We start from the raw sequence: 24,757 nt of genomic DNA on the forward strand, positions 1-24,757 counted from the left end.
ATTTTGCAGTCTACTGCTGTCTGGTGATGAGCGCCTGGTGAGACCTAAAATTTTTTTTTCTCCATCTTGACGACATATTTCACTTCAATAGTTACATTTGACGCCACTGCTTTTTGCTGCCTTTCCTGTTTCCACCATTTTCGATCATGTGTGTATGGTCCAAATTACTTTAATCTTCCAAATTCTGCTTTTTGAGTCCAAGGTACTTTCCTTTAAGCTGTTCCGTTACAACTTGGTATATACACACATTCTCTTCGATCGCTCTACACAATCATCTGAGACAGACATAATCAATGCATCATTCTACATTATCACCTTTATACATTCTGCTGGTGTCTCGTTACTCTAAATCAGTAGCTTTATTAAAGCTGAGAGTTATTGAGCCAGTCAGAGTGTAAAGATTCAACACAGGTAGAAAGTGAGGACTGCAGATGCTGGAGATCAGAGCTGAAAAATGTGTTGCTGGAAATGCGCAGCAGGTCAGGCAGCATCCAAGGAGCAGGAGAAGCGACGTTTCGGGCATAAGCCCGATTCCTGAAGAAGGGCTTGTGCCTGAAACGTCGAATCTCCTGCTCCTTGGATGCTGCCTAACCTGCTGCGCTTTTCCAGCAACACATTTTTCAGCAAAGATTCAAGACACTCAATAAAAGATAACCTACTTGGCAATGTGTAACCTGTGTGTAGCAGTTGTTACCACAGTTAAAATGACTGAATAGACAACCACCTGTTGAAGGAGCAGCACTCCGAAAGCTAGTGCTTTCCAATAATCCCGTTGGACTATAACCTGGCATTGTGTGATTTTTAACTGAATAGATAAAATGTCACAACCGCAGACATGTGCATATAATCAGAGGAGCTGCTCCTTCAATGCAGAAAGTTGATGGGAAAGATTGGATTTTTGCCAGCTGAACAAGGAAATGAATGATCATTAGTCTCAAAGGTCAAATATTTTTACCAAATGCAGTCGATCAGCAGTAACAGTTACCACAGCAGCAACATTCACCACCATTATATTTCACAGTGAGGCAACATCACCCCAGGACACCAGATGACAACTCGCATGTGTACAGTTAGAATACCAGAATGCTTTACATTTGTGTGTGCAATAAATATGCAGGAACAGATGGAAATAGGACAGTCTAGAATGGGCAAGCAGTTTTACTGTTCATGTGAGATGATTTTCTTAAGAGGCCATATATGTGAGTAACTTGCAAATCACAGTGCAAACATTTTTAATTTTTTTTAAATTAGCACTGATTTTCAGAAGAGTCATATTGGACTTGAGATGGTTGTTCTATTTCTCTCTCCACAGCTACTGCCAGATCTGCTGAATTTCTCCAGAATGTTGCTTTATTTCAGATTCCCAGCATCTGCAGTATTTTAATTTTATTTCAATAAAGTCATGATTTGGATAATCTTAACATAATTTGTTGAAAAACACAAAGCAAGTCCATATTGGAGGGAAAAAGCTGCAAATAGCGACGAGGGGTGGAGATAAAGTGCAAACAGTCCAAAATAAATACAGCAAAAAATTGGAAACACATAGTAATTTGCCAGAAAAACAAATGAACAGTGGCAAAAGTAGATGGAGAGTTTGCAACGTGGATATACCATGGAGATACCTAACCTTAAAATGTGGAAAGGAGACTTAAAACAGGTTATCTTAAAATATATGATTATATATTCAAAGATAAAGAATCAGAAATAAATGGAAAAAGGATGGGGTTCTAAAATTCTTCAAGATTAGCAAAATTCCCATTTTTATTTTCAAGAATTATATTTACTGGGCAACTTGGAAATATTACTGTAACAATACTCAGATCAAAAAGGTCAATGCAGCCTCCATGAAAAATGATACAGGCATTAGGACCATTTCAATTGTGAAATTGGACAACTTTTGGGTGACATAAGCATATCAAAATCTAGTCAAATAAAATACCGGGAAAAGAAAACTGCTATAACCTAATTGATTAATTATTGTCAACTTTGTTGGATGTTTGTTTAACACCATGATTTGAACTTATAACTATCAAGGTTAACTATCAAGTGTGGATCTTATGGAATACTGCATTGTTAGGATGCTGTCCTTTGGAGGATGTGTTAATATCCAAGCTTTAATCTTTATTTTCAGTGAGACTGAAAAAGATCCTGTGGCACTGTTTAAAGAAAACCAAGAGGCTTTGGCCAACTTATTCACTGTTCAACAAACAGAATGACCATGTGGAAAGTCAACAGCTCATTTGGCACACCACATTATTTTCCTTTCCATTTACTTTGTTGTTGATTTAGTATTGTTGTTTTGTCCTAACATCCAAGTCAATTTCATATTCCAACAGAATTTAAGATTATTTTGCTCAACTTGATTATATTTTTAGTATATTGTCTCACCTATTCACTTTAGTCAGACAGACTCAGAACTTTAATTTGATTTCCGAGGACATAGGATTATCTCGTTAAAATAAAAGCAGGGCATATACTTTGTAGAGCCAGCCAGGAGAACTCTATACACATGAAGGCATTCATGATGGGACTCAAATAAATATACTATATGCTCAATGACAAAATGGATGTAGTTACATGAGGGGGTTTCTGTTCAGCCACCACACTGATTTCATATTTCAGCATTACTATGAAAGCACATTTTCTGCTAGCTGCCTGTGCAACTTACACGCAAATTGGGAGGTGAAGAGCTCCTGGGAAATAAATAGCTAAACCGGTGGGACCTGAGGAAGAATAAAATGAGGTTGCATGACACAAATAACCTCTATGCAGACAGTGTAAAGTGGTGTCTGTGTAAATTGCACATGTCACTGCACATCATAGCAACTAATTGCTTAAACAACTCCTGTTGCTAATTGTTCAAACAACTCATTCTGCAACAGTCAAGTACTCAAATTTCACCTAAGTAAGTGGAACTTCCAGCTGTCATTTGTCTATTTTAGACACAACCTATTAATGTAACCTTATTTCTTTCCTTGGTCTCTTAAGAATGTCTGCTAAAACATACATTTGGATAAAAAGGTTTGGTTTCAAGCTCATTTTCCAATGTAAATCACTCCATGTGTATCTATCTATGCTTTGTTAACATTCTACATTTGCCTGTACTGTCTAATGCGAAGCTTTGAAAGATTTTCCCCTTCTCTGTTTTAAATTCCTATGTGCACTTCTGTACTGGATTTTGCAAATATAAACTTGTCACAAGTATTGCACTGTAAGGTGGCTTTGCAGTGCTTTTTTATCCCCAGCAGAGTACCAACACGTAAATATTTTACGCTTTGATACCCACAACCTACATTAATTTTCTCCAAATTTTAGGCTCTTGCTGTCCTTCAGCATCTGAATTCCACTTGTTCAAAAATTTAAAATACAAGCTGTGGTTCTCTCAACTTTCTTTATGCCATCTTCATCCACCATGGGCCTCCAAACTTTGTCCTTATGAAATGAAATACACCTTGCCTCCAGGCTCCCCACCTAGCTGTTGTCAAGACTTTCCCACCCAACTCATGCAGCTGCTTCTCGTGTCCGCTATATCTGTGACCCTGTTCCAAAAGCAACTATTGTTTTAAACATCCCACTATCCCTAACAGTTGCTTTAATTCAATCCAGATAGTTTACACTGAAATTTATTCAGTATTTTTCTTTGCTGCTGTGATGCTAAGACATACTCATGATCTTGCTACTCTCTTCAGTTACTAGGCTGGAATCTTTCCGGGCCCAGTGGTTGTATCTAATCTGATTAAAGGTGTATCTGCTGAGGTGAAGCCTGTCTGTACTTGGTTAAGAAAGAATGCCTACATCCCCAAAGATGTAGGCTAGCATCACACTCACTTTCAACAATTTGAAAAGTTTAGAATAATTTTTAATATCTTAAATTTTGACACAGTTATTTGATTTTCTGAAAGAAAGTGACATATACATACATACATACATTTACAGAGAGAGTGGAAATGAGAAAGGAAATCAAACTGAATAAAAATTTACACTAAGATGTTAAAAACAGAACTCTAATTTAGCTGGCTGCCCTCCCCAGCCAGATGAGGCACATTTCCAATCGTGGACAAAATCCCAAAACTAATTTCTGTTTTTCACCCCTGCTAAATAACATAATACATGCTTTGCAGTTGGGACTACATAAACATGGATGCAGGTTTCCTCGCTGAGCTGGAAGGTTCGTTTTCAGACGTTTCATCACCAAATTAGGTAAGATCTTCAGTGAGCCTCCGGACGAAGCATTGCTGATGATTTCTGCTTTCTATTTATATGTTTGGGTTTCTTTGGGTCGGTGATATCATTTCCTGTAGTTATGTCATTTCCTGTGGTGATGTCTTTTCTGGTTCTTTTTCTCAGGGGGTGGTAAATCGGATCTAAGTCAATGTGTTTGTCAAATAGAAAGTCTGAAAATGAACCTTTCAGCTTAGCGAGCGAACCTACATCCAGAACCTCAACCTGAGCTATAAATCTTCTCAAAACTCGCTAACTATATAAACATTTCTACTTGGTCTAATATCTCCTATCCTCTAATTCCACTTTGGGTGAAGAACACACTTGAACTCATACGGAATTCAACTAATTAGAAATCAAAACCTAGAAATTCACACAGACCCAAAAACAGGATTCATTAGAATGTCCTCAAAAACAGCTAAGAATACAAATAATTTCAACCCACCTCAATATCATGCCCAGAAGGAGCATTTTCAAGTTGTGTATCATCAGCTAAAGGTTCTGTCACTCTGACCTCCATAAACTCTTCCACCGAATCCTGAAATTCTGGTGCTGTTCTCCGCCCATATCGTTTCCCATCTTTGACATATTTTGGCTGTACCTCGGTAGAATCTGTGGGCATAAAATGCATTGCAATCAGCCTAATCATTTTAAATTGCATACACAATATCTTTAGAGGCTTTCAACTAACTCATCAGGCTTATCTAATAAACTTCTGAGTCCTAGTTCCAATGTCCTGCCTGTGCTGACTTTATTAATGATAATCAGTCTGACCATATGACTGCTACAATAGACCACAGTGTTTAGCATCCAAGTAGTGTGGTGTTTAGTATCTCTGTCTGTCACAAGGGGAGACTGGGGTTCAATTCTCTGCTGGGGAGTAGTTAACATTTTGGGTCCTCCTGTGACGCAGTAGTAGTATCCCTACCCTTGCACTGAGATATCTGGGTTCAACTCCCATCTGCTCCAGGAGGTGTACAATAATAACTCTGAACAGATTGATTAGAAAAAAAATGGGTAGACCACAGGGTCACTCATGATTGCTATGCAACGTCTCCTAATATAAGTGCATGTGTAAACTTTGGTTTAATGCAAAACCTGATTAATCTGAGTTCAGAAGGATTTCAGGTTTTGGATTAGCATCAACACGTTTTTATATAGTCTCTTCAAAGTAATAAGTTGTTGCAGCATGCTTCACTGGAGCATAATAAAAAAAGCTTGATACCAAGCCACATTTGGAAATATTAGGTCAGATAACCAAACACTTGGTCTGACTGGTATGTTTTAAGAAACATTTTAGAATATGAAAGCAAGATTTAAGGGTTTAAGGAGAGAATTCCAGTGTTTAAGGCCTTGACAGCTGATGGGACAGCTGCCAATTGTTCAGCAATTAAAACTGGCAATGCTCACAGGGCGAGAATTGGAGGAATGCATATACCCCAGAAGATTGTGGGGCTGGAGGAGATTAGAGAGATAGGGAGGAGCGAGATCATTAAGTGGTTTGAAAACAAGGGTGAGAGTTGTAAAATCAAAGTGTTGATCAAACAGAAACCTGTGTAGTTCAGTGAGCACAAAGGTGATAGGTGATCCTGCCAGATTAGCCTGAAGTCTGGCAAGGAAGATAACCTGAAAATGTGGAGACATGGGGCTGAATTCAATTGCGTCACACAGGAATCTGGCAAAGTGTAAAGAAATCCAGAAGTACAGAATATCTGTCAATGATTTTTTTTTAACGTAGCTTTTGTGTTATGATATATTTTCTGCACTTTGTAGCCAATTTAAAGGAACATTCCAAGCATACAATTAACTGATAGTGGAGTTGGGTGGCACAACAGAAGGAATGGGCAGAATTAGAGACGCTGAGATGTTCAAAAGGCTATGCCTTGTTTTAGTGATATCACTCAGGGTGTGCTGTTGCACTCTGTTAGAGCCATCAGGAAAATATTCTTTCCTATAAATAGAGGGAACAAGCCTGTAGGTGAAGTAAGAAGGCATGGTTGGAGATTGGCCATAACGTTAGCAGCAACAGGAGCTGAAGCATAATATTAAAATTGTGGTTTTAATGATTGCTGCAGGGCAGGGAAGGTTAACATTGTTCCTGACTAACCCATCTTCTTAAATGTGCATAACCCAACAGCCTTCACTCTGCCTTTTTACGCCTACTCCAGCACATTACTCCTCAACCAATGTAGCTTATAGGTATACCCATCCCTCTGTGTCAATACATGTTTTCCATGCCCATCTGTTCATTTACCTTGATACTCAATTTCATCCTTACAGTAATTAGAGTTTAAATGATTTCAAGTTATTTGGTACTGCATCCAATAGTTCAACCACAATTATTCTTCTTTCTAAAGGATCCTCACCCTTATACGATGCCATGTCTCTACTTTGTAGTCACCTTCAAAAAGTCATCTCCATCTATTCATTCAATATATAGCACAGGACACGAAGGAGAGGTAGAGAACTGGTGGTGACCCTACATTGTGTGGAAGTTGTATGGTGTATGAGCAGACGTGCAGAAGCTAAAAAGATTCCATGAATACCCTATCAGTCTCCACTGTATAACTACCACTCTCATTTAAATATACGGTTCAGACTTCTCAAAATCTGCATAGGCACCAACGAAAATTAGAGTGATCATTGCCCTTGAGTCACCTCTCAACTGATATCTGTAGAGGAATCTTGGCACTGCCTGACCATTGGTGATGGGGAGGTGTGTGTCTCACAGCTACCTACTGGCAAAATATCACCTCACGTACAATGTTCACTCATGTTGATTTGATGTTGGCAACCAGTGAACAATGATCACATCAAGGATCCAGTAGGAGATGCCAGGAGGATATTAATTACTTCTCAGAGGAAGTCACTCACTCATGCATCAACTCAGATACTTACATTTTGGTGGGACCAGTGGGAAGATGGTTGTGTTTTTACACAGTGAGCAGCAGTACAGCATAGAGACATGAACAACAGTGGAGATTTTAGTTGGGAGACTACAGGGATGCTTAATGTGCATGCAGTAACTTAGGGCCATTAATTAAAAAGGTACTTTGAGAGCAGTAGCAAGGATATACTGGCATGCTTTCCATCTATGCTTGCAAAGAGATGACAGACTTGATGTTGAAGTCTCTTGTGATGACATCTTAATCCATGCAAAGGAAAGTTACTGGTATAGTTCCTCACACACAGTAATCAAATGGGCTTATGCAGTCTTCAGCAATGATTTGTGTCTCATGATATAAACGCCCCGAAAAGCAAGATAAATGATACCCTTAATCGGTTTTCACCCCACAATATTCCCCAGCAGATTGCTCGCAAGGAAGTGTGATAGGCCATTAGATAGTTGGTGGTGAAGGGGATTCGGAAGTGGGGACCCCATACAAGTGCATCCATTTTTCACCCATTCTCCTTTATCCCATGCAGTATTCCACAAGTTACTTTGTATCCCAATGGTGATGATATCTCCTGTACAGCACAGCTGGAGCGATTTTGCCAGACTTTCATGAGCTTCAAAACCGAGAAGAACATTGGCCAAGTGTGTCTTGACAGTCAGAGCAAGGATCTGCATATACTTCCACTGAAGACACAAGAGTTCTACTCTTGAAGCACAGAAGCATTAGGAAAATGAAGAATAAAGATTACCGGATACATAAGGATATTTTTCACATGTTTAGATTGGCAGGTTCTATTTTAAATTAAATAAATATTATTCCCACTACTTTCCCACTTTACTTATTTGTGGCTGCTGTCTAGCAAGTGGCATTTTCACTTGTGATAAATGTTCAGACATGAACTGACGCTGAGCAATGGGAGAAGAGGGGATGTGACAATGCTGATTGGCATTTTATAGTATTGCTTTATGTTAGTGCCACTGCCAGAGAGAAGTAGCTTTTGCACATAATGGCAAAATATTGTGGATGCTGAAAATCTGAAGAGGAGTCATATTGGACTTGAAGCAGTAACTCTGTTTTTCTCTCCATAGATGATGCCAGACCTAATGAGTTTCTCCAGTGTTCTCTGAGTTATTTGTTGGATGAGTGCACTAGCTGAGCACTACTGAACATTCCAATAAAAAGTATACTGGGTATCAAAGAGAGACACTGCTGCAAGTTGGCCGCATCACATTCTGTTACTTCCTCAAAACTGTCTGCAAAGAGACTCTAAGCTGCACACAAAGTTGAGGCTTTGACATATAAGTTCAGCACATCATGATCATTATGAAAAATGATACTGGGCCTCAGGTGCCCCAAGCAAGGAGGGCTTTTCTGGAGAATCAAAGACAGAAGGGTTTTCGAATGAGAGAAATTCCTGGAGCACTGTAGCAATCTGGTCAGTCAAGGAGGAGTTCATGTGGCACATGTTGTCCCTTTATAACTCTGGGCTTTGAGCTCATGTGCTCGTTCATTGAGACAGTAGTCAACTTGTTGGCAATTCATAAGTAGCACCATTCTGAGAGGACATAGGAGCAGCACACTGACATCCGAGGAAAGGTTGGAATCTAATGCCCTCCTTTATGGCAGGTTTGGTGGCAGGTGGGGACCTCACCAACTTCTCATACCTGCCGCGAATAAGTCTGGAACAGGAAGGCCCAGACAATCCAACACCAACTACAATTGAGCCCTTAATTGGACAATTAATGCACATCACAAGGCAGCATCTGTTGCCGTTGGTATTTACACAGTGGCTGGTGGGGGACTTACCATGGGGAAACCTGAAAACCCAACCTTGTCAGGTGACTTGCAAATTCACAAGAAGTTTCCTCATTCAAAGGCATTCAGTTTGTGATCAGGGACTTGGCATCAGGAAGAGGGGTAGCCTGGTGAGAGATTGCTCTTATTGGCATCCCCTCTCTCAACCTACAATCCCTTGTTTCATTACTCAGCTGTGCCTGAATCCTGTGGTCATGTTGGACATGGTTGTATTAGCACCGGCCACTGCGCCCCATCCCATGATAAAACCCTATGACAGAAGTATTGATGCAGGAACAGTAACACCACATCGACACAGGCCCTGGGCATGTCAGATAGCTGCAGATACAAGGCAGCAAGCTGCCAAGAACTCACTGATAGCCATAAGAGGAGTACCCCAAAAGTAGGTGTAAACATAAAGCAATACGTAAATGAACTGCATGGGTCATCTGGATGATGTTTGCTCATTTTGTCTGTTCAATTACTTTTCATGCAATCCTACCTCCTTATGTTCTCAACTGGACTTGTTGGTTAATAACACTGATATCAAAAAGATTGGTACAATGAACTCTCTCAGAATGCTATGTCATCTTTATTGGAGGCCTGGTTTTTCATGTAAATGAAAAACATTGCTGCAAACAAAAATCAATGAATTGTATACTTCTCATGAAACACAAGAACAGTACAATCTGTTCAGGAAAGAGGAAGCCTTACAAGAAACACTCATTGCAGTGGATATAATAGAGCACTTGTGAGTGTAATCTATTTATCATAATGACTTAATCACTGTTGTCCTTTATCTATCAGGCAAACGTGAGGACTGCAGATGCTGGAAATCAGAGTTTAGACCAGAGTGGTGCTGGAAAAGTAGAGCAGGTCAGGCAGCATCCGAGGAGCAGGAAAATCGACATTTCGGGCAAAAGCCCTTCATCAGGAATAGAAACAGGAAGCCTCCTGGGTAGAGAGATAAATGGGGGGGGGGGGGGGGGGGGGGGGGGAGGGGGAGTGCTGGGGAGAAGGTAGCAAAGAGTACAATAGGTGAATGGGGGTGGGGATGGAGGTGATAGGTCAAAGGGGAGGGTGGAGCGGATAGGTGGGAAGGGAGATTGGTAGGTTTACTTATCACCTCCATCCCCACCCCCATTCACCTATTGTACTCTTTGCTACCTTCGCCTCAGCCCTCCCCTCTCCCCATTTATCTCTCCATCCTGGAGGCTTCCTGCCTCTATTCCTGATGAAGGGCTTTTGCCAAAACATCGATTTTCCTGCTCCTCGGATGCTGCCTTTATCTATCAGTCAGCATTAAAAAATTCACATGATGCTGTTAACGAGTGTGACAATTCAATAGTGAAATGCATCTCTTAGTTCAAACTAGTTATGAAGTTTAACATGAAATAGGGGAAAACCATGACCTGCAAGTTCCCCTCCAAGCCACTGACCATGCTGACTTGGAAATCTATCACTGTTCTTTCAGTGTCACTGGGTCAAATCCTGGAACTCCCTCCCTAATTGTGGACCTACAAAACATGTGAAGTAGTGGGTCTTGACGGCAGCTCACCAAGCACTTCTTAAAGGCAACTAGGATTGGGCAATAAAACGTTGACCCAGCCAGCAGCACCCACCTCCCATGAGTATATAAAAAAATTTGTTTCCATTCAGGAGACCATGAGTTCTACCAGTATAATTCTCATCTCAGATCATTAACAATGTTCACTGAGCAAAATTACAATCTCAATTTCCTGTTGTGTCCACATACCTATGAAGTTCTTCTAGATTATCATATTCTTCCTGAAACAGGATAATTGATTTTGTTTTGATGATTGATTTGGAAACCTGTTTCATAAGAAATCTGTACCATTGTTTATCATGTTGTGTGACCTTTCTGTATTACTGCACACTCTAAGGTAGATTTGCTACCACCATTCTCCTTCAGTGTAGGGATCTACAGAACGTACTTGGTTCAATGTGGTAGAGGAAATCCACTTGGCAGCCTCATGATATAAGGTTCTTTTTAGAGTCATAGAGATGTACAGCATGGAAACAGACTCATCGGTCCAACCCGTCCATGCCGACCAGATATCCCAACCCAATCTAGTCCCACCTGCCAGCACCCGGCCCATAACCCTCCAAACCCTTCCTATTCATATACCCATCCAAATGCCTCTTAAATGTTGCAATTGTACCAGTCTCCACCACTTCCTCTGGCAGCTCGTTCCATATTCGTACCACTCTCTGTGTGAAAACGTTGCTCCTTAGGTCTCTTTAATACCTTTCCCCTCTCACCCTAAACCTATGCCCTCTAGTTCTGGACTCCCCAACCCCAGGGAAAAGACTTTGCCTATTTACCCTATTCATGCCCCTCATAATTTTGTAAACCTCTATAAGGTCACCCCTCAGCCTCCGACATTCCAGGGAAAACAGCCACAGCCTGTTCAGCCTCTCCCTATAACTCAAATCCTCCAACCCTGGCAACATCCTTGTAAATCCTTTCTGAACCCTTCCAAGTTTCACAACATCTTTCTGATAGGAAGGAGACCAGAATTGAACGTAATATTCCAACAGTGGCCTAACCAATGTCCGGTACAGCTGCAACATGACCTCCCAACTCCTGTACTCAATACTCTGACCAATAAAGGAAAGCATACCAAACGCCTTCTTCACTATCGTATCTACCTGCGACTCCACTTTCAAGGAGCTATGAACCTGCACTTCCAGGTCTCTTTGTTCAGCAACACTCCCTAGGACTTTACCATTAAGTGTATAAGTCCTGCTAAGATTTGCTTTCCCAAAATGCAGCACCTCGCATTTATCTTAGTTAAACTCCATCTGCCACTTCTCAGCCCATTGGCCCATCTGGTCAAGATCCTGTTGTAATCTACACAAGATGTAATTTATTGTACGACAGCAAAGATGTACAAGTTACAAAGATGTGATAAACAATGTTACAGAAACGATGAGGAACATCCTAAAGTGTTCTCCCATCCAGTCTATATTATATCATCATAGTGGAAGGTGCTTAAAGCAATTTTCAGCAATAACCCTTCTGGATCTTTATACAACTCCTCCTGCCTAGCTTTTTTCACAACATTTACATTTATACATTTGTTTATATAATTCCTTTTGCTACTCTGCCAATTCCCAGCAAGTCCCCAATGCCACAGATTCAGGTGATCCAGAGGATTTTTGCATTATCTTCTGACCTGGAAAATTTACGTGTTACAGTGTTGAAGCTTGTTGACATTGATTCAATTTCTGATTCTGTAAGGTCTGCAAGTCCCTTTAAACTGGAGGACTTTTAATTTCATATTTCCCTTATAGAAGCCCTGATGATATTGGCAGTTTTGAGTTTTTCAGTATCTATCTTCTTGACTGCGTCCTGAATCTTTGGGCCTTGACCATTCTTTCTCAGTTGTAGCTTTTATAGAATTGGACAAATCATCTCTTCAATTTAAATGGGCAGACTCTTATAATCAATCTGCTGGTAAATCTGTGCTGAAGTGTGTAGACTCATAACCTCAACTTGTTGCTTAACTTAGATGCTTTCATTTGCTCTCGGTGACTATAGTACTGGTGAACAAAAATACTTACTTCCTCAGTCACAGGTCTCTGGATAAATCTTGGGCATAAGCCCTTCTTCAGGAATGAGGAAAGTTTGTCCAGCAGGCTAAGATAAAAGGTAGGGAGGAGGGACTTGGGGGAGGGGCGTCGGAAATGTGATAGGTGGAAAGAGGTCAAGGTGAGGGTGATAGGTCAGACTGGAGTGGGGGCGGAGAGGTCAGGAAGAAGGTTGCAGGTTAGGAAGGTGGTGCTGAATTCGATGGATTTGACTGAGACAAGGTGGGGGGAGGGGAAATGAGGAAACTGGTGAAATCACAGTTCATCCCTTGTGGTTGGAGGGATCCACCTCCAAACGGACCCCACCACCAAGGATATATTTCCCTCCCCTCCCCTATCAGCATTCCGTAAAGACCACTCCCTCCGTGACTCCCTCATCAGATCCACACCCCCCACCAACCCAACCTCCACTCCCGGCACCTTCCCCTGCAACCGCAGGAGGTGCAAGACTTGCGCCCACACCTCCCCCTCACCTCCCTCCAAGGCCCTAAAGGAAACTTCCATATCCGCCACAGATTCACCTGCACCTCCACACACATCATCTATTGCATCCTCTGCACCCGATGTGGCCTCCTCTATATTGGGGAGAGACAGGCCGGCTACTTGCGGAGCGTTTCAGAGAACACCTCTGGGACACCCGGACCAACCAACCCAACCACCCTGTGGCTCAACACTTCAACTCCCCCTCCCACTCCACCAACGATATGCAGGTCTTTGGACTCCTCCATCGCCAGATCACAACAACACGACGGTTGGTGGAAGAGCGCCTCATCTTCCGCCTAGGAACCCTCCAACCACAAGGGATGAACTCAGATTTCACCAGTTTCCTCATTTTCCCCTCCCCCCACCTTGTCTCAGTCAAATCCATCGAATTCAGCACCGCCTTCCTAATCTGCAACCTCCTTCCTGACCTCTCCGCCCCCCACCCCAGTCTGACCTATCACCCTCACCTTGACCTCTTTCCACCTATCACATTTCCAACGCCCCTCCCCCAAGTCCCTCCTCCCTACCTTTTATCTTAGCCTGCTGGACAAACTTTCCTCATTCCTGAAGAAGGGCTTATGCCCGAAACGTCGATTCTCCTGTTCCCTGGATGCTGCCTGACGTGCTGCGCTTTTCCAGCAACACATTTTCAGTTCTGATCTCCAGCATCTGCAGTCCTCACTTTCTCCTCTGGATAAATCTTGCCAATTGTGGCCTTAATAAATGATTCACATTTCTTTAACAGATTACTGAATTAATCCTGTCCGTTTAATGGTTTTCATTAGATGATCCCTACTGCCTGCAGTTGAAATAAATGCTTCCTGCCTTTACCACAATTTGGTAGTGAACCTCTTTTTTTCTACAGCTTCAACAATCTTCCAGCTTGTTTCTTCCATTAGACCTTATCTACTTCAACTTCTGAAATACCCCATTATTGCTTAAGTTTTGGATTCATGGCATTCCTGCTCTGCGACCTCATTTTAAATTAGTTTTGTAGCCCTTGATTTCTGTTACTGTAGCCATGCCTTATGGTGCCTACTTATTATGTTAGAGATGTTCCTCATCAACTGAGTACTTTTGTTACTTTGCACTGACCCAACCTGTGCCATTTTTTATAACTTTCCCTTATCTACCAGGGATTTTACCTTGACTCAACAGAACTTCTGATGTCCATTCATTGTCCAACTAAGCCCAACTCAAGATCACTCCTACAGATAACCATTGTTTGCTCTAATCTGTAACTACTTTGGAGCAATTAAAACGCCAATTTCAAGGAAATCCTAAATCTCTTGCAGCAGCATGTCCATTAGCGCAGATTCTCCCTTGTTCAATCTTGCCACGAGCTTCTCTTCAGTCAGATTTGTGAATGTTCAGTCCTTTCAGACAATCTGCATGAGTAATGTCCTTAAAGCTAAGTCTGAAGAAACCTTCAGACCTCCACTACTGCCAGTGTTGCATGAGATAGCTAAATGGGATCTAAATTGCTTTCCACCACATTGAATGGGCAATCCATGTCACTGCTCATTGTGTTGGACAAGCTCTCCACATTTGTGGGCGGCACGGTGGCACAGTGGTTAGCACTGCTGCCTCACAGCGCCAGAGACCCGGGTTCAATTCCCGCCTCAGGCGACTGACTGTGTGGAGTTTGCATGTTCTCCCTGTGTCTGCGTGGGTTTCCTCCGGGTGATCCGGTTTCCTCCCACAAGTCATAAAGATGTGCAGGTCAGGTGAATCGGCCATGCTAAATTGCCCGTAGTTTTATGTAAGGGGTAAATGTAGGGATATGGGTGGGTTGCGCTTTGGCGGGGCGGTGTGGACTTGTTGGGCCGAAGGGCCTGTTTCCACACTGTAATGTAATCTAATCTAATTACTGCTCCCTATAAGATAGATTTGCTGCTACTATCCTCTTTCAGATCAGGAATCTTCAGGGCCTGCTTATTCTTGTATTGTACAGGGAAATCACTTGGTCGTTTAACAAGAAGAGGTTGTTGTTTCACATAAGATGTGATTTATTGCATGATAATAACTATATCCAAGTTATACTGATGCACAGGTAGTTCTCCTATAACACCATAATAAAAAAATCACTTAATAGAAATAATGAGGCCTATGGGAAAGGTGGGGTTTGGGGCAGACCAGCAACAAATATCACTCACAATCACTCAAAAATCACCTAAAACTCCACCACAAAATATAGCATAGCCTGAATGGAGGTATAAATCATATTTATCAACAAAAGTTTCAGTTATGAAAATAGGTTGGATAGACTGGGACTTTTTTCATTGGAGCGTAGGATGTCGCGTGATTGTGAACAGAGGTAAGCGTTCTCAAAAATACCATTCCTTAATTAACTCTGCAACATTATAAGCAAATCGCGCTGCTGGAATGTCCTTCTTACTAACATCTGGAGGCTAGTGCCAAAATTGGGAGAACTGTCTCACAGACTAGTCAAGCAACAGACTGACATAGTCATAATCACAGAATTATACTTTACTGACAATGTCCCAGACACCACCGTCACTATCCCTGGATCTGTCCTGTTCCACTGGCAGGACAGTTCCAGCAGAGGTGGCATCACAGTGGTATACAGTCTGAAAGGAGTTGCTCTGGGAGTTCTCAACATTGATTCCGGATCTCATGAAGTCTCAAGGCTTTAGGTTAAACATGGGAAAGCAAAGCTCTTGTTGTTTACCACATTCTGTCCTTCCTTGGCTGAAGTATCTGTACTCCTCCATGTTGAGCACCACTCAGAGGAGGCACTGCGCAAAATGTACTCTGCATGGGGGATTTCAATGTCCATCACCAAGAGTGGCAAGCAGCAGCACTACTGATCAAGCTAATCGAGCCCTAAAGGACATAACTGCTAGACTGAGTCCGCAGCTGGTTGTGAGGAAACCAACAAGAGGGAAAAACATATGTCAGCTCTTCCTTATCAATCTGTTGGCTGCAGATGCGTCTGTCCATGACAGTATTAGTAACAGTGACCATCACACAGTCGTTGTGGAGACAGAGTCCCATCTTCATATTAGGAATACCCTCCATCATGTTGTCTGATAATATATGCCAGACTTTGAACAGATCCAGCACAGTTGCCTCACAGGGACCCGGGTTCAATTCCCACCTCGGGTGACTGAATGTGTGGAGTTTGCATATTCTCCCCATGTCTGTGTGGGTTTCCTCCGGGTGCTCCAGTTTCCTCCCACAGTCCAAAGATGTGCAGGTCAGGTTAAATGGCCATGCTAAATTGCCCATAGTGTTAGGTGCATTAGTCAGAGGGAAATGGGTCTGGGTGGGTTACTCTTCTGAGGGTTGGTGTGGACCTGTGAGCCAAAATGGTCTGTTTCTATACTGTAGGGAACCTAGTCTAACCAGATCCAGCAACTGAAGATGGGAATCCATGAGGAGCTGTGGGCCATCAACAGCAGTAGAACTCCAGCACAATCTGCAAACTCATGGCCCACATATCCCCACTTAACCATTACCATCAAGCCAGGGGATCAAGCCTGGTTCATTGGACAGTGCAGGAGGGCATGCCAGGAGCAGCACCTGGCATACCTAAAAATGATGTGTCAATCTGGTGAAGCCACCAAACTGGGCTATTTGCATGCCAAAAGTAGGAAGTGATTAAGTGATAGATAGAGCTAAGTGAGTCCACAACCAATGGATCAGAACTAAGCTGTGCAGTCCTGCCATATCCAGTCATGAATGGTGGCGGACAATCAAACTACTCACTGCAGAAGAAGGTTCCACAAATATTCCCATCCCCAATGACTGATCAGTCCAAAAGATAAGGCTGAAACATTTGCAGCAATCTTCAGCCTGAAGTGCGACTGGATCATCCATCTCAGCTTCCTCCAGTGGTCCCTAGCATCACGGATACCAGCTTTCTGCCAATTCAGTTCAATCCATGTGATATGAAGAAATGGTTGGGGACACTAGATACCACAAAAGCTATGGGCCCTGACACAACGTCTGGCAATAATATTAAGACTGCTCCAGATTTTGCCACTCCTTTAGCCAAGCTGTTCCAGTACAGTTACAACACTGGCATTCACCTCACAATGTGGAAAACTGCCCATTTAGGTACTGTACACAAAAAGCAGGACAATTCCAACTGAGCCAATCACAGTCCCAATCAGTTTACTCTTCATTGACCATAAAGTAATGGAAGATATCACCAACAGTGCTATTAAGCAGCACCTGCTCAGTGACTCCCAGTTTGGTTTCTGCCAGGGCCACTCAGATCCTGAACTCATTGCAGCCTTGGTTCAAACATGGACAAAAGAACTGAATTCCAGAGGTGAGGTGTGAGTGACTGACCTTGACATCAAGATTGCATTCAACCAAGTGTGGCAATAAGAAGCCATAACAAAACTGGAATCAGTTCGTATCAAGGGGCAAACTCTTCACTTGTCGGAGTCATTACTGGCATTTAGGAACATGGTTGTGGTTGTTGGAGGTCAGTCATCTCAGCTCCAGGACATGTCTACAGGAGTTCCTCAGGACATTGTCCTAGGCCCAATCATTTCCAGCTGCTGGATCAATGACCCTTCCCATTATCATAAGGTCAGAAATTGGAAGGTTTGCCGATGATTAAACTATGTTCAGCACCATTCATAACTCCTCAAATATTGAAGCAGTCCATGTTTAAATGCAACAAGAAAATATTCAGGCTTGGCTGACAAGTGGCAAGTAACATTTGCACCTCACAAATGCCAGGTAGTTACCATCTCTAGTAAGTGACGATCTAACCATCATTCCTTGACAATCAATGGTGTTACCATCACTGAATCCCTATTATCAATATCCTTAGGGTGATCATTGACCAGAAATTCAACTCGACTCACCACATAAACACAGTGGCTACAAGAGCACGTCAGAGGCTAGAAACACAGCAGCGTGTAATTCACCTCCTGACTCCCCACAATTGCCTGTCCACCATCTACAGCCAGTAATGTGATGGAATACTTCCCAGTTGCCTGGATGACTGCAGCTCCAACAACACTCAAGAAGCTTGACATCATCCAGGCCAAAGCCTCCAGCTTGATTGGCACTACATCCATAAACAACCGCTTCCTCTACTACTGATGCTCAGTAGCAGCAGTGTGTACTATCTACAGGATGCACTGACCTCCTGATTTGAAAATATTTCACTGTTCCTTCACTGTTGCTGGGTCAGAATCCTCAAATTCCCTCCCTGAGTGTATTGTAGCTCAACGATGTAGATTGCAGCGGTTCAAGAAGGCAGCTCACCACCATGGGCAACTAGGGACAGCCAACGAATGCTGGTCAGCCAGTTACATCCACATTCCATGAGTGATTAAAAAACAAATGATGCCACAGAGTACAAAGGACCTGTTTAATATGACTGAACATCTCTTGAAAGTGTACTTGGTTCTGAGTTTCTGTTGTGAGCTGTACAGAAACAACCTGTCATTAACCAATGGATCTACTAGATACAGCAGGAATTTAATATGGTAGTTAACAACTCTGGATACGGGAATGTCTTTTCATTTTTAATCAGGTGCTTCTCAACAGCTGCTGTACCAAGCCTCAGGGTTTCTTGACCCAGTATTATACCGGGAATGTACTTTCCATGTTATGGAAGTTCTCCTTTTAAAGTTGGTTTTGTACTAGCCCCCTTGAGGTGCTTGACATTCTTGTCCAGTGCCACAAATCAGGTTTACCCTTCACACTATTTCAAATAATCCAGATTCTCATGTCATGGATTTCAGCTAACAGGGTGTTCATTATCAGAATGACTTCCTCTTTAGCATACATGGTGACAGGTTAAAGGCCAGAGCTCTCCTTCCTTCAAGCTCCTTTTCCTTTTTGCCATAAACTCACTTCATGGAGACTGTATGTTGGATAGAGCAATTCTTCAATTACTGGATGGGTACATGAATAGGAAAGGTTTAGAGGGATATAGGCAAAGTGCTGGCAAATGGGACTAGATTAATTTAGGATATCTGGTCGGCATGGATGATTTGGACCGAAGGGTCAGTTTCTGTGCTGCACAACTCTAATGACTTTGTAACGTGTCTCGGAATTCTGAACAACAAACAATGACTATTTGGAAATACTGTATTTCACAACGGACCTATGTTATAATTCTGCATTTATTGAAGATGAACCAAAGTGTCTTGCTCCTTTTTTCACACAATTCTAGGGGACTGTACTCAAGCTGAAATTAGCATTAACCTAGATTTCAATGACTGAAATTAATTCGTAACCAGTCAATACTCTTGAGCCATACAAACTTATAATATGATACTTTGGGACACTGACCATCATTTCCCATTATTCAAGATGTTGCTAGAGAGTATTAGCTACCTGGTTAATTATCCCAGCAACACAAATCAACAAAAGGAGTACTGCAATATTTTCAGAATGGTCCCCAAGGCTACAGGGCCAGTTATGGATGAACACAGTAAATAAAAATCTTTAACCTCTCCCTTTCTGCTTCTAGTGACAATGCAAAATTTATTCCCCTTTGGCAGTGAATATTTATATCATGATTCCAAATCCCTTTTTAAATTTAAAATACTTTCATTTGATGTTCCACTCAATTCCTCTGTTCTGGTGACTGTAAGTGTGTAGGAAACAAAAAACACATTCTATATGATACATTAGCCACATTGCCAATCAAGTTTCCATATCCTTAAAAATTCTTTATAATATGTTAATTAGGCATCTATTAATAAAGTGGATTCTGGATAAACCTGTGATCAAAGAATTTGCTCCAAGCTGCAATTTTCACTCTCTCCTTTCACCTGCATACCCAGACACAACTAATTGAGCAAGATATTTTAGAAGGATTCAGCTTTATCTGTGGTGAAACACCCTCCCTTGGGGCTATTGTTATGGTCTGAAGCAGGATCAAGCCGCACGATTGAAGTACTCCATTGATTGCCCTAGATATGGTTCAGAAAGGAATCACAATACTGACCTCTTCACATCAAAATATTGCATTTTGAGCAGTTGAGAAATGTATTTTTATAGTCTTGAAAGAAAGTGAAAGAGGTGTAACTTTACAGAGACATGAAGTGTACAAATGGTAAAATGCAAGTGTAATATATTTATGACAGCATACCAGAGGGTACAGATTCAAACTAGCTAGAGACAAATGTAAGAAAAAATGAAGCAGACCTTCTCTTACTGAAAGAGCGATCGACACATGGAACAGATTTCTGTGTAGATTAACAAGAGCAAAACTATGGAATCATTTAACGTGAGAGTGAAAGATTTATAAGGGATTTAAGGGGCAACATTTTCACGCAGAGGATGGTGCGGGATTGGAATGAACTGCCAGAGGAGGTGGTGGTACAATTCCAGCATTTAAAAAGCATCTGGATAGGAAGGGTTTAGAGGGATATGGGCCAGGTACTGGCAAGTGGGACTAGATTAGGTAAGGATATCTGATCGACATAGACAAGTTGGACTGAAGAGTCTGTTTCCGTGCTGTACATCTCTATGACTCCATTTATAAAATAGTTAGGTTTGAGTCAAGGGGATCTAAAAGATCTTTCTGGATGACACAAGATTGTCAAATGTCTTTTTCTTCTCTCTATGAAAATTGTGATCTAAAAGAATACTATTTAAGTTCATTCGTTATAAATTCAGATATTAACTGCCTGGCGACCTCAAAAACAAAATAAAAATTTTGGTTTTATTTATGTGAATCTTACTTTCGATCATTTGGCTTTGAATTCAGGAGAACTAGACAATTCAATGTTTGTTTTTAGAACTAAGATAGCTAGGCAGGAAAGGATGGAACGCAGTATGTGCATAACCAGTTGTATGTTGAGAAAATTTTATTTATAGAGGCACACATTGCATATCAAACCCCACCTCCCACCACCAAATCCTGTGTACTCCTTTGAAGCAAATTAATCAAATCAAATAAAATTTTAAAAAGTTATAGGTGACAGTCGCTTAAAGGTATAGGTAATAAAAAAATCACATGAAATATAAAAGTTGAATTAAAATATTGCTGTCTGGAGAGATAATGTAATTCAGCATCTGAGTCCAGACAGCATGGATCCTCTCCAGGGTTACCCAAGCATGGGCAGAACGGTAGAAGTAAAGCAGACAGTTGAGTTTAACAAGACCTCAAAGGCCTGCTCCCACGGAGATATCCACGGCCATCTTTATCCAGGAGGTAATCCAGCGTTTTGCGTGTCCCTACATTCCCCCTCCCCCCATAGTTGCACGAGGTGACCAAAGCTTAAAAGGATGGGGCTGAACTGCTGCAAAAAATTAAGTAGCAGCCCCCTCAGAAAATAGAAGAGGTGTAAATGTGCACAACCTGTGTACACATGAAATACAAACCCTTCAGGCCTCAAAATAACACAGGTGGTGCTCTTTATCATCCATTGCACCATACTGCTGTGTTGAGTGCTACCCACTTATGGTGTAAGTGGGAGTGGGGTGGGGTTCTATCTCGTACGGACAGCAGTTTGACCATGGACATGTCCAGACAGCTGATGAGGATGAGGAAGTAGAGGGTATGCAGTAGCAGCTCATACAGCAATCCCCACACAACCAATGAATTGGCACAGAGGGAATTTCCTCAAAAATACTCAGGTCTGGTAAATGGGTTTGCAAGGGAGAGTTTGAGGCCCCAGCCAATGCACAGTTTGGTCCAAATGAGAATCTTTTCAGCATGGAATCTGCTCCAATATACACGTTGAAAAACCAAATTTAAATTAAACCAAATTAAATGTTTACAATCCCTTAAGGGAATATTGTAAAAGCAAAATTAATTTAATTTAAAATTGTCATTCTGGGTGGAGGTAATGCACACATGCCCTCTCGCAGTCCATCAGCTGTGAAAGGCCTTAACAATGCCAGTTGACACCATGAGCTACCTCTCCAAAGACACCTGGGTGTGGATCTGCTGCTATATATGTATATAACGGCACACATATGAATTTCCAATTAATACTCACTATCTGAATAGAGATAACACTAAATTTATAGATAATTGACATCTCGTATCTCATGAGAAGTCAAAATAATTTAACCAGCATCTACAGATTATGACAAACATCAGACACAGATGGAACTGGAATCCAGACCTTTTGGCTCAGAGGAAACATTGCTATTTCCATATGTGTACCTGAGAAGTCAAATTTCCAGAGCAAAGTTTTGGCAACTTACATTCACTTTCATGTACAGTTAATCTAAATAAGTGGAATTCTTATTTTTCTCTGATTAAATTGTTTGTAATATCTTAAAACTTTCAACTCCATCCCACAATTCAAAATCACTGATGACTTGGAATACACGTATAAGTGTGTAGTTTCATGTTTTAAGTTTCCTGGCAAAAGTACAAGTGTGAAAGATAAAGATTCCTGAGCATGGTTCCAAGGGTTAATCTAAAGTAGCCTGGTTATCTTAGAGATGAGAAAAAAGCGGATTTGGGTAACAAGGGCTGATCAATTGGATTTTAATGGAATCAGGGAGATTCTGCAGTCCTTCAGACATGGCATCAAAGGCCCAATTCTGGGATTCCCAGAACTGCAATTTTCATCAGTGAGGGATAAGGGAGAAGGCTGGGTCAGTCTGTGACCTCACTTCCTGCTCTTCCAATGTGTCCAGCTCCATTTGCAGAGAGAGACATTTCCTCGTGTATTATAATCAGAAGCCTTTTGAATGATATATTTGGAAGGACTTACCCATGCCCCACTGCCAACCTAGTCACTTCTACCCATCTTCAGTAGCCTTCTGATACTCTCCATGTTACCTGTGGCGCGTCCATGACCATTTACCCTGTGTACTCTCTGCACAGAGGCAATGAACCCAATAGTAACAAAGGCATGAACTGGAAAACCTTATAAGAACATCAGTCATGTATAATTTTCTAGGAAAACTAAACTGCTTTAACTTTAGCCCTCTAAAATGTTAAAAATCGACTAACCTTTGAAGTAATAATAGCAGAAAATACTTGATAGCCATTTATCTGGTGTAAATAGGCTGAACAATTAACAAAATAGAGCTGAGAGAAAGAGCTATCAATCAAGCACAGCTTCCCCTTTGTCACAGATTCATAGAGTATTACAACACAGAAACATGCTCTTCAGCCCAGCATGCCTTTGCTGACCAACAAACACCAAACTACTCTAATCCCATTTACCTGCACTTAGTTCATTGCCTACAATGTGTTGGCATTTTAAGTATTCATCCAGATGCTTCTCAAATGTTGTGGGAGTATCTTCCTGCACCACTCTCCCAACTATTTCAACAGATTAATTGATGTCTTGGCTCTCAACCATGAATATATAATGTGGCATGGTGTCACACTCGGCAGCTCCTGTGGCTGTGTCCAAACTGTTTCAGAGGGTGGAGGCCAGACTCCTGCTAGCTCCTGACCCCAAAATTAAATCTCCACCTTTGCAAGCGCAGAAGAATAAACTGGTCCTTTTCTGAGTGGCAGCCAGTGAATAGCGGGACACCACAGTGCTTGGATTGATACATTATACATATATTAATGATTTACGTGAGGAAACTAAGTATAATGTCTCCGAGTTTGCAGATGACAAAACCAGGTAGGGGATGAACCATGAGGGGCATGTAGCAATGCTTCCCTTTGAAATAAAGGCTAACATTGCATTTGCTTTCCCAATTACCCATTAAACTCAGATGCTAGCTTTTTGTGATTCATGGACAAAAACTCCCAAATCCCTCTGTTCTGTAGTTTTCTGCAGTCTTCATTTAAATATTATTCAGCTTATCTATTCTTCCTGGCAAAGTACAAAACTTCACATTTCCCACATTATACTCCATCTGCCAAGTTCTGCCCACTCGCTTCACCTGTTCTATAGCCCTTTGCAGATTCTTTGTGTCATCCCAACCACTGCCTTCCCACGCATGTTTGTCATCTACTAACTTGGCTGCAATATATTCACTGTCGTCATCCAGAGCATCAATATATCTGTGGGGCACACCACTAGTTAGAGGTTGCCATCCTGTAAATGCCCCTCTTATCCCAACTCTGTGTCATCTATTAGTTAGCCAATCCTCTTTCTGTGCTAATATACTACCTCCAACACCATAGCCTTTTATCTTATTAAATAGTCTAATGTCTGATAGCTTATCAAACATGTTCTGAAATTCCAATGATGTTACACCCACGCTTTTCCTTTATCTATCCTCCTCGAAGAATTCTAGTAAAATTTGCATACATAATTTCCCCTTTATGAAGCCATGCTGACACTGCTTAACCATCTTATGTATTTCTAAATACTCTGCGATTACATTCTTTATAATCAACTCTTAACATTTTCCCAATAGCAGACATTAAGCTGACTGGCCTACAGTTACTTGTCTTTTCATCTCCTTTCCTTTTTAAGTAAAGACATTACACCGGCAGGTTTCTAATTCTCTGTGACTTTTCCTGAATCTAAGGACTTGTGGAAGATTACTCCTAGTGTATTTATACCTCTGTGGCTACTTTGTTTAATGTCTTAGAGCATCCCATCTGATCCAGGGAACTTATCCATTTTCTTTTCCCATTAATTTCCCTATATTTATTTTTCTAGTAATAGTTATTGTAGTTAATTTTCTCTATTCCTTTTGCCCATTGAATATTTAGTAATTTTGGAATGTCATTAGAATCCTCAAACGTCTGTGTTTTCTTCACAGATCTTTAATCTTTCATGATATGTGGGCATCACACAGGCAAGGCCAGTATTAAATTGCCCAACCTTAACTGCCTTTGAACTTGCTGCTTGCTAGACTATTAA

At 41.5% G+C, this 24,757-nt stretch overlaps 1 protein-coding gene across 3 annotated transcripts in view; it reads right to left on the reverse strand.

Annotated features, from left to right (window-relative positions):
* nin (ninein (GSK3B interacting protein)) overlaps window positions 1-24,757 on the reverse strand; it is a 190,257-nt gene that overhangs the window by 94,747 nt on the left and 70,753 nt on the right. For all 3 annotated transcript variants that reach the window (XR_015757905.1, XM_087989848.1, XM_087989847.1), the window contains exon 4: window positions 4,667-4,833. Coding sequence is in view for 2 of the 3 variants with exons in the window: in XM_087989848.1 (XP_087845974.1) it covers window positions 4,667-4,833 (167 nt within the window). In the remaining variant the exon portion in view is untranslated. The remainder of the gene's footprint in view (window positions 1-4,666; window positions 4,834-24,757) is intronic.

Source organism: Chiloscyllium plagiosum, unplaced genomic scaffold (assembly GCF_037043375.1).
Source record: "Chiloscyllium plagiosum isolate Xiang-an unplaced genomic scaffold, Cpla_swu_hap1 HiC_scaffold_8, whole genome shotgun sequence".
Lineage (NCBI taxonomy): Eukaryota > Metazoa > Chordata > Chondrichthyes > Orectolobiformes > Hemiscylliidae > Chiloscyllium > Chiloscyllium plagiosum.